This window comes from Alexandromys fortis, unplaced genomic scaffold (assembly GCF_014885135.2).
Source record: "Alexandromys fortis isolate MF-2015 unplaced genomic scaffold, M_Fortis_MF-2015_v1.1 scaffold_29, whole genome shotgun sequence".
Lineage (NCBI taxonomy): Eukaryota > Metazoa > Chordata > Mammalia > Rodentia > Cricetidae > Alexandromys > Alexandromys fortis.
This window is the reverse complement of record NW_026067891.1, coordinates 15,097,333-15,108,418: the sequence shown is the minus strand read 5'-3', so window position 1 is coordinate 15,108,418 and position 11,086 is coordinate 15,097,333. Positions and strand designations below refer to the sequence as shown.

The following is an 11,086-nucleotide window of genomic DNA, read 5'->3' as shown; positions in this document are numbered from 1 at the left end:
AGAAACAGCAACAGGATCCCAAGGGGAAATTTTAATAAAGCCTTGTTGTTGGACAGGTGAATCCTGCCTCTTCTGTAACAGCTTTCGGAAGGTAGATGGACTTTGCCCTGGTAGATATTCTGATGTGGAAGAATTGACTCTGTGCTTTCTAAGTGCACACCTTGGATGATTCTTTTTTTTTTAATTTTTAATTTCCTTTTTTATGCATATGAGTAATTTGCATGCTTGTATGTCTATACATTACTTACATGGCTTGTGCCCAGAGAGGCAGAAGAAGGCATCAGCTCTCTGGGTGTTGTATTTGCAGATCCCTGTAAGATGCCATGTGGTGCTGAAAAGTCAAACCCAGTCCTCTAGAGGTGCAGTTGGTGATTTTAATGCCTGCATCTTCTCTCTAGGCCCCTTGTTGATGATTTTTAAAAGAACAGCTTTTGTTTGAACTGCTGTTGAAAGCATTGTTATTCATAACTAGCAAGAACAGCTTGCAAGTTGGGAAAGAAGTATAGTTCTATACAGATATGGTTGGCCATCAAGAAGTTGCAAATTTAAACACTTATGAATAAGCCTTTCCTATCAGGAAACATCTTTCCTATTCAGAAACATCTTGGAAACTAATATTGACAGGGATGGGAGGGAACAAAGCCTAAGGCTTTGTTGCTTTTTTTTTGTTGTTGTTTGTTTGTTTGGTTGGTTTATGTCACTGTCTATTTGGAAGAATCCTCAAAATATACATACCCTTTGGCCTAGACATTCCTCTCAGGAAACCCTGAAAAATCTAAAGCTAAAAGATACCCACAGCAATAAAAAGCAGTAAACTGTAATAACATACTTTGTGGAGGCTCAGATACTTGGAGACCATACGCAATAAATTTTGTTGTATTCGTTAAAATTGCTAAATGAGAAGATTATGTAGGATTGTTGTTTTTGTTTTTGGAGACAGGGTCTTGCTCTGCAGACCTACCTAACCTGAACTTTCTCTGAAGACTAGTCTGGCCAGGTTTGAGGCATCATACCAGCTTTCCTTTTTTTTTTTTTCTAATTGTTTTTTTTTTTTTATGTCTTTATTTAGTTGCTGCATGTTCTTTGTACACAGCTGTTACAAAATATTATGAGAGAATAATGGCCAGAAGTTTCTACATGTTCAACACAGACACAATTTTCCACTCAAGCTTGGTTAAACGTGCAAATGCAGAATCCAGACACAGAGCCAGCTGTAATGCTAAAGCAACAATAACAGAATAATAACCAATGAGCTAGTCCTGCCAACAACTTAAGCCATGTTTGAGTTGTGAATGCTTCTTTTGGACCTTCTCCAACTGCAATAAGCTTCTACATTATTTTAACTTTGGTTTCAACTTTTTCCCATTTTTATTTATTCTGCTATATTATGGTTTACTGTTTAGAGTCCATGATCTTTGTGATCTTATTCTGGATTAAGGACCCAAGATAAAGATTGCCTTATCTTTTTCCCTTGTGGGGAGTCAGCATTTAATTTAAAAATATTTTTGTTTCTTCCCAATATTTGAGTTTCTGGTTTCGTGATTGTTTACAAAATGGTGATTATGTGTTTTCATTATTTCTTATTTTATAGCTTAATATCCTTGTAAAATATGCTCGTGTCTTCTTTTCTAGCTGTTTGTCCATACAGGAAAAATTAAACACAAAAATAACAAAAGGAGTTCTATAGACACCTCAGAAGGCGTTTATTTCATGTTTCAGGTACAGCATCTTATCACAGTACAGATTTAGTCTTTCTGGAAGTCAGAAGTCTGAGACATGGCTCACCAGGTCCAGGTGGAGGCTGTTCTTATGGGTTGGATTCCTCTTAAAGCTGTAGATTCTGTAGGCTGACTGATTTCTGCACCAGTGACCCCTTTCCATCTTCAGTGCTATCCACGGTTGCTAGAGACATCTTCCGCCATCCCTTCCATCTCCAAGGGCCCTTGTACTTATTTTGGAGCTACCTTGATAATCCAGGATGACATGTTCCCTTTAAAGTCATATGATAAACAGCTTGATTTTATCTGTTAACATTTATTCATTTTTGCCATTTAGGGATTGGAGCAGGAACATTTCTGAGGAGCAATTATTCTGCCTAGCAAAGCAACCAAAAATGTTTTTTGTTTTGTTTGTTTGTTTTGCTTTTTGAAGTAGTATGAATTCACATATTTCCTCACCCTTGCCATGCATGTGTGCATGCTGGGGATTGAACTCAAGGCTTTGTATGTACTAAGCTTCTTCCACTAAGCATATCCTCCGCTCTAAATGTGGATTTTTGATGTATTTGAATTACTGCTCATCCTTACAAAGATTCTATTTTCTCCCCTCAATAGTGGGAAAGCGTATTCTGGTTGGTTCCCTTGGATGTGCTTATTGTTGCCTTTGGTCCCTTCCTTCCTCTTGAGTATGAATAGATGTCTGGAGTCATCTTGTATGCTCCTATCCCAAGTCTGCCATTAGTCATTCTTTCTTGTGAGGTGAGCTTCCTTAGTGCTCCACAGCGACCTGAAGCACTATTAAATAGAGAGCCATGGATCTCAATTTTAATTGTGTAAAATTTTAAATGGTCACATCTGTAAAACTTGTTCTGTCTTTTCTTCTTCTTCTTCTTTTTTTTTTTTCCTATCCTGCTCTCCTCTGTCTTACAGGCAAACATTTAGTTTGTGTTATGGTGAAATATATGGCAGTATGTTTTCCTTTCTCATTTTTCCTGGCTCTCATTCCTCAACATCTACATTAATACATTCTGGAGTTTACTCTGGGACATCTCCAGAGAGACTTCGTTTCTTTTTCTATGCAGCGTAAGTGTTCTGTGGTGAGATCGCCCCACAGTGTATTCCTCTTGGTACATGCCTGGGTTCTTTGCAGTCATCCGCTTTTCCAAATAGCCATTGTCACAGAATCAACCTCATAAGCACCTGCTGTAAGGTAGTAATAATCTTATTTTGTATTGTTTTATTTTCCTGTCTTTTACAAAACTTCCTACCAAAATTATTTGTGTATTTTTGCAAGTTCTTTATGACCACTGTGAAGGCCTTTCCTGGTTGATTACTTGTATTGTAGAGTCTCAGTGAGAAAAGTAAAAAAAGATTTTAGAATCTCAGGGACAAGGTAAAAATCTCCTGGAAGCCCCTGTTGTCCCTCTGTTTAGGTGTCCTCTCAGAGTGCTCCCTCAGTTGGATAAGCATGGAGGAAATAACCAGCACTCTATTATACACACAGCTTGATTATATTGTTGTCTTTACTTGTAATTGTGTTTTTAAAAATATTTTTTCTCTACTATTTTCTCTTATTTTTTTCTTTGTTTCAGGCTGTTTAGCTTTCTGGTTTTTCAGCATTATAAATAATATCGTGTGTATAAAGACTTTTTAAAATTTTTGATGTTCTGAAAATTGGTTTTTGTAAAACTCTAAACAAGAAAGAAGCCTGTATTTGTTAAATATAGTGATCATCTTGTTTTCATCATAACTTGAGAAGTAAAGTCGGTAAGAGATTGTCATCTTGAACCCTTTAGCGAGTAAATTCCATTTTTCTTCTTTTTCTTTTGGTAGGACCTTAGAAATGAAGTTGAAAAACTAAGGAATGAAGTGAATGAGAGAGAGAAGGTAGTGGAGAAGCATTGCAGGAGTCTGCCGAGTGAAAGCAGTACAAAGCTCCACACTGCAGAGGAAGTGCTTGGGTGTCTAACAGAAAGTGGAACTCAAAAGAATCTGCTGCTTCAGGTAGGATGCCATTTTTTTCCTTTCATATGTCAGTCACTTTTGAATGCAGTAGTTTATTCTAAACTCTTGCAAGGACTCTATTTGAGACAGAGTCTCTTGTAACCCTGGCTAGTCTCAGACTCACTTTGAGGCTGGGGTGACTGTGAGCCTCTGACTGTCCTATCTCCTCCTTTGGTGCACTAGGATCCGAGGTGTATCCTACCACTGGCACCTTAACAGAGTTCACTGCTGTCTGTGGTACTTAGAGCTTCCCTTATGGTTGTCATGGTCCTCAGCTGGTAGGAAGAGAAATGCTTACCCAGGTCACATGATAAATCCAATACCCTAACTGGATTTGCTCCTGTGCCCAGCCTGCTCAGTCCTTTGCCCATTTCCTCTCCTGTTTAGTCTTAGAATTCCCTTCTTATTTGATCAATATACTGAATTTCTGAGATTCAACCCAGGTAACAGTGGTGGATTAAATCCAGGTATTTAATGTCACTACCTACTACTGATACTTCATTGAACCAGAGTGTAGAGGCGGGAAAGTGTATGTCCAAGGGCTGTGTAGGAGAATTGTACAAAAGAAGCTGGGAGTTAACAAAATTTTTGATGTTACATGTGTTTGGACGAGTGGGTCCTGCACAAGGTTCAGTTTCACCACTGTGGTACATAATAGAGAATAGCAAGCAAGAATCAAGCTGACTTAAGCTACAGCTCAAGAAAGACTCAGCAGACATAAGATGTGGCCAATGCCTTTGAAACAGATTTAACTGATATTTGAGGCAGGTCTAGGTGACCTTCCTCTCCAGCAAGAGCTCTCTGGAGAATGTAAAGCAGAGGCTCCTGGGGGCCACGGGAGGCCGGAGAGACTCACAGAGTGGAAATGGCAGTGGAGGGAGTCAGGTGAGTGAAGTGTACAGACCCCAGCCAGGGAGACACCTCCTCAAGGAGAAAAGGGTGAAAGATTCTGGAAGCTGACTATTCTTACAGCTGGTTTTCACCTGTCCATCTCCTAGGAAGTCTACTTTGTTCTGTCCATTTCCACACTCACTGAGTTTCTGAGTACTTTAATATTTAAAAGGTGAGTGGACTAAGTTCATCAAAAGGGAGAAAATCTTGAAGAGGCAATTCAAAGGCTTAAGAGAATGAAGGTGCATAGAAATTGGGACAGGTAGCTCATGCCTATAATCCTAGCACTTGGAAGGCTGGGACAGGAGGGTCATGAGTGTGAGGACAGCTTGGGCTATAGAATGAGACCTTATCTAAAGGGAATGGGGGAGAGTTTTTAGTAGAAATGCAACAATATAGCTTTTTAAACCTACAAAAACCTGACAACAAAACCGTATAAAATAGGGAGTAAGATCAGGATCCATGGGGATAATTCAGTGGGCATAAGTACTTGTCATACAAGTCTCATGACCTTAGTTTGATTCCCAGAACCCACATAGAGGTGGAAGGAGAGAACTTACTGACACACATACTCAAACACACACACACACACACACACACACACACACACACACACAGAGAGAGAGAGAGAGAGAGAGAGAGAGAGAGAGAGAGAGGAGAGAGAGAGAGAGAGAATGAGAATAAAGATCAGAATCTAATACAAATAAAGATATCTAGAAAAGAAGAAATGGCCTATTAGAAATTCAGTATGATTGCTCACTTAAACCTTTTCAGCACTAGAGTTAGAAAGTTGAACATAAAAGTTGTGCAAGTCTTCCACAAAACATAATTAAACAAGAAGATAGGGAAAAGGTAAAGATAAGAAAATTAGAGGCATGGTTCAAGAGTTCCAAAATATGACTAACTGAAACTCCAGGAAGCAAAGTAGGCAAAGCAGGTCCAGGTATCAGGAGCCGTATCCCAGAATGGAAGGACAGTTGTCCCTGCACAAGGGATAAAGGAAGACCCATAGGCTGAGGTGAGGCACTGTGATATTTCAGAGCTTGGTGATTAAGAAAGGATCTGAAAGGATCCAGAGAGGGGAGCAAGATAGACTGTGCAGCAAGAACTGGGACTCAGAGTGACATCAGAACTCCCAACAGCCGCTTTAAACACTGAAGATAGGGGGTGATGCTCTCAGACTTTAAGGAGAAATGATTTCCAAACTAGCATTCTGTCTTCAGCTAGTCTGTCGGCCAGTGAGAGAGCCAAGCAAGGTATTTTTCAGGTATGTGGTGTCTTAAGGTGTCTTGCATGCACTCTTCAGGAAGTTCTTGGTAGAAGAGCCATATAGACAATAGAATTAACACAGGAGAGATAAAGGATCCAGAAAATAGTGGTTTCCCCAGGATGTGCTGAAGGGAAGTCCAGAGTGACACTGAGCTAAGTGTAGAGTCCAGGTTAGGGTCTTGAGGGAGGGTGTCATCTGGGAAACTAGCAGAACTGATCTATTACTGACGTATTTGACCCTATTGGGAGGGATTTAATTTTTTCCTTAGAATTTGGAGAAAGTTTGCAGTTTATAATAATTTTATGAACTAAATAGGCAAATAGAACAAACTAGTTACTAATTCCAAGAGTTCAGAGAACTGAATGTGACTCAGTGTGATCATGAATGCTGCATTGCTCAGCAGTGTTTGTGTGGCTGTAATGTAATGCAAATATTGTTTCAACTAGTTATAATATAGTTGTTAGGGAAGGCCTTGAGATGCAGATGATTTGTAAAAGAACTAAATCCCAATACTCCTGACTGGAGCCAGTTGGTAAAGTTGAAATGTAAGAAATCAAGAACCACAAGAAGGAGAATGTCATGGTCACATCTGAAGGCAGAACAGAAGTTGCGCCTAAGGAATTGCAACTTGGCTTTGCCTGTGAGTGAGCCTTCGAGGTGAGACCTGTTCCCTTATTAAGCTTTCCAGTGTAGTTTGGTGGTGAAAACATGAGAATAATGAAGCTGCAGTTGTGTCAACACAATCCTAGAGAGGCAGTGTTGGCCGATTTCTAGTTCTTCCCGTTATAGTTCAGTGGACTCTTACAGAGCATTGCCCATTTCTTTCTTTGTGAGTACAGAATTCTTTCTAAATGATTGGCATGTTAAATTAATTCTGTTCCCTGCTCAGGAGGTAGATGTGGATCTTATCCCTTGCTTCCCTCAAAGAGTGAACAAAACCCTGGCTTAGGAATCACCAGGTTGGGAATAGATATTGTACTTGAATTTGGCCAGAGACTAGAGATGCAGTCTCCTAGGCCTGTTATATTTTCTAAGGGGCCAGGGATGGGAACTGCATTGTGTGTCATGGAGAAAGAGCCTCATGTATGAGCACACCTTAATGCTTATTTGCAGTCACAGCCTTTTTTAGCCTTGTGTATGTCAGTGGTTTTGTGTTTATAGTTTTAGAGGAGACTAAGACTTTGTTGGATGTAAATATGTAAGCTCTCTAATGACCTGGCATGTTGACTGGGTAAGAAATGGACCCAGGGGGCATGAAATGACAGGGTAAACCTAGGGATGGTATTAGCTCATTGGAGCAGAGTACCATATCCACAAAAGGACAATCACTGTGGCTAGTAAAGGCAGTTCATGGACAGCCACCATCCTCGGTCACCTTGCTGGTATGCTGCTTGCTCTCACCCAGTAGTGGTATGCAAATGATGTTGCAGCACAGCTGTGTAGTTGTCTAATGTTTGGGGATGATGGAATTATTTAGGGGACATATGAATTTTGTGGCAAAATAAGATATCTTCCCTTTAAAGAGTTTAAGAACTATACACACATACATATTTGCATATATATGTATGGTGTGTGTGTGTATGTGTGTGTGTATTGGATAAAAACTTTGTTATGATTAGTTTCATTTCCTTAGAAATCCAATGAAAAAGATTTGGAAGTAATATAGCAGAACTGTTTGTTATTTAATGACTTCAGAGGAGCTCAAGTTTGGGAACGATGACTTAGTAACAGAAAAGTGTTCTCAGCAGTCACCAGGCAGCAAACTCATCTTCTCTAAGGCAAGCTTGACTGAATTTGGGTGTCCACATGCGGATGTATTCATGTTACTTTCTGAAACTTATCTGATGACTCCTTTGATAATGCTGTCTTACTGATAACTTAGCTTATAATGGGTGGGATGGGGAGGCTTTGTCTAACCATTCTGCAAATTATTATCCTTGTCTGGTCATTCTGGTTTGCTGTGCACCTGATACCAAGAATTTCTAGCTTTTCTTGGAGAGGAATCGTGTATCTGCTCCATCAAGGATCCTTTCTTGAGAAATGTTGGATTCTAAGCAGTAGGGAAGTTGTCCTGATGAAATGCTGGCTCTTCCTTATCTGGTCCCCATTGTTGGTCTAGTCTCCTTTGCTCTTAACAAACTAGTGCTTGCCAATGCCTGAAAGCACAGTTGATGCTCTGTGTGCCTTTGTTTATGTCTGCCCATCTAAGCCCTGAGTATCCATGCAAACACCTGTGTAGGCTAACCTTTCTTGATCACACAGCATTGTACTGGCCCCTCTTTTGTAGCATACTCTCTTCCTCTAGTTGTTGTCCTTGGCTCTACCTCTCTGCTTCTCCTACCCTGCACCAGGTGAAGCACCATTGGCTGGTACTTTAGGGGTGAGAGTAGGTACTTATCTCTGAATCCAGTGCGCAACCCTATACTTGGCTCTGGAAATGTGAGTTTAGTGATTACATGAATGAATTATATGAATGAATATGGCAACCTGACCCACAAAAGAAGAGGTGTTAAATGTAGGACAAGTCCTTTAAACCTTTTTAAAAATTAGGCAAATTAGTTCCCTGATGAATGGTTGATTGTGTCTTGTGGTTTTGTGAAAGGTGTTTTTCAAAATAAATAACAAACTGGACAGCATGGGCATCAGCCACTGGACAGATGTAGGCACTTAGACTGGTATAGAGCTGGAGGCTGCCCTGGGCCATACCACCCTGTAGTTATTCTATTGTGGAGTGGACATTTAAGGGCCCACGGCAGGAACCAAAGTGGCTATAGAGGTTACATTGGATGGTTTGGCCAGGATTTGTTTTTTATTAGGCACAGAAGTATTTTAGCAACCAGTGCCTTCATGGTGCTTTAGTGGCAGACCAGTCCTGGGCCTGGCTGGATGAGCAATGATCCGCCCATTGGCTCTGACAGTTCGTGTGTTGGCACCTGGAGGTCCTCGTGAGAATGTCAGCCTGGGTGAGAGGAGCCCCTGGGCTGACTGGGAATCTGGAGCCTGGAGCTTTCTCCTGTTTCTGTCATTCCACTTAGGACAAGTGCAAGAACTAAATCTCAGCCAACGTTTGGCATTTTGATTTGGACCAAACTTAGTGGAACTGTTGAGGTGTACACAGCCTGTAGTAAATTAGCTGTTTTGAAACTAGACGGTTTAGGTCAGGTAGTTTCCTGGTTAGTTTTATGTCAACTTAATACAAGTTAGAGTCATCTAAAAGGGCAAAGCCTCAATTGAGAAAATGCCCCCATAAGACCCCGCTGTAGGATGTTTTCTTGATTAGTGATTGTTGGGGTAGTGCTCCGTCCATTGTGGGTGGTGCTGTATCTGTGTTGCTGCTTCTAGGTTCTAGAAGAAAGCAGGCTGAACGAGCCTTGGAGAACAAGCCAGTAAACAGCATCCCTCGATGGCCTCTGCTTCCAAGTTCCTGCCCTGTTTAAATTTCTGTCCTGGCTTCCTTCAGTGATGAACTATAATGTGTAAGTGTAGCCAAAGAAACACTTTCCTCCCCAACTTGCTTTTGGTCATTATGTGTCATTTCAACAATAGAAACCCTAACTAAGATAGGTACTTTAGAGGGATACATTTCTGTGGATTTATAGGATTTAGTTATTAAACTTTGCTGCTATAATGTCTTAGTTATATTTAGTTAATTGAACAAAATGTTTATAATCGTATAAAGCTGGTTGAATATTTTAATATTTATTACATTTATTTATTTTGTGCTGCGACGGATCTGTCCCTCATATAACCATGGGTACCAAGACATTGCATGGGCATTTGGTAGTATCCACATCTTAGCAATTTTTAAACTATTCTTCAAAAATGCTGAAGTATTTGGCAAAGGTTTTAATCTGTTGTACAGGCCTTATTGCAGATTGCAGACAAAGAATTGTAAATTACATTTCAGAATTGTAAATTTCTGGTGTCAATTTAGGAACCCCCAGCTGTTGCAGTCATACTGTCTTTGTTCTGTTCCAGTGGTTCTCAACCTTCCTAATGCTGCGACCCTTTTATACAGTTCCTCATGATGTGACCCCCAGCCACAAAATGATTTTCATTGCTACTTCATAGCTACAATTTTGGTATGGTTATAAATCGTGATGTAAATACCTGTGTACAACATTTCCGATGGTCCTAGACGACCCCTGATAAAGAGTTCGGTTGAGAATCACTGCTTTATTCCCTCAAGAAACGTTTGCTTTTCAAATGGTTGTTCTTTCTGTGTAGAAAATGTGGATTTCTTTTGCTGTACCCTTGGCCATTTGTGTTGATTTAGGATTTATCTTCTGCCCATTTTTACAAAGAGCTCAAGGCTGTGATGTTGCTTCTGTTCCTGCTGAGCATTGTGTGGTCCTGAGAATTAATGCTTGGGTGCCGAGGGAGCTGGCAGAGAGTGTGTGCAGCTCCCTGCTATATGTTGCTTGTCACAGCTGTGCTTTCCAACTTGGCTGTGACGTGGTTTGGAGATGCGGCTGCGTTTTGTGAGTGTTGAAATAAATGCCTTTGTTGCAGTGTTGTGGCACAGCTGATGAAATAGGTCCCATCCATCTACCAGGTCACCAAATTTCCTGATTAGCGGAAGTGATGCATTAAGCCTTCTCTTCACTGGTTTGCTGTCTCTTCAGATTGTTATCTGCACTGTACATGTTTCCTCTTCAAGGTCTTAAGGAACAGGTGGCAGAGCAGAAACTGCCCCCTGCCCTTGTTGGGTACAGAATGTCATTCATACTACTTATGATCTCTGGCCTTTGACAAGTCACCAGATCTCTTTGAAATGTCACAGATTCTAATCTGTCCTTCTGAGGGGATAAAGACTAATGGAGGCACACTCATAGGTTTCCTCTAGTTTGCGTGCTCCAGAAGCTAGTATAGTCTTGAGTTCAGTGGCCATGAGGAACAACTTTGGGGACAACTTGGAGGTTCTCACAAACACTCGATGGGATGCTCTGGAGAAATGGAGAGAGTGCCATGCATGGACTTTAAAGACAAAGATCTTGGACTTTGGCCTCTGTTTTTGACTTAATGTAGACCTGGTCACTCCTAAATGGTTGTGTGATGTCTCCCTCTAAATCTTAGAATACCCAAGAGAGAATTGTGCTGGTTGAGCACAGCCCCAGAGCCTTGCTCACAAAGGAGCAGTGTTGTCCTGTGCACTGCTGCTATATCTAAGGGACATTCTGGTTAGGCGGGAGAATAGTGGTGA

General features: G+C 40.8%; 1 protein-coding gene across 6 annotated transcripts in view; it reads left to right on the top strand.

Moving 5' to 3' along the window:
* The window catches only part of Cdk5rap2 (CDK5 regulatory subunit associated protein 2), a 161,178-nt gene that overhangs the window by 56,666 nt on the left and 93,426 nt on the right, over window positions 1-11,086 (top strand). For all 6 annotated transcript variants that reach the window (XM_050135239.1, XM_050135230.1, XM_050135234.1 and 3 more), the window contains one exon: window positions 3,552-3,722. In XM_050135239.1, coding sequence (XP_049991196.1) covers window positions 3,552-3,722 — 171 coding nt within the window. The remainder of the gene's footprint in view (window positions 1-3,551; window positions 3,723-11,086) is intronic.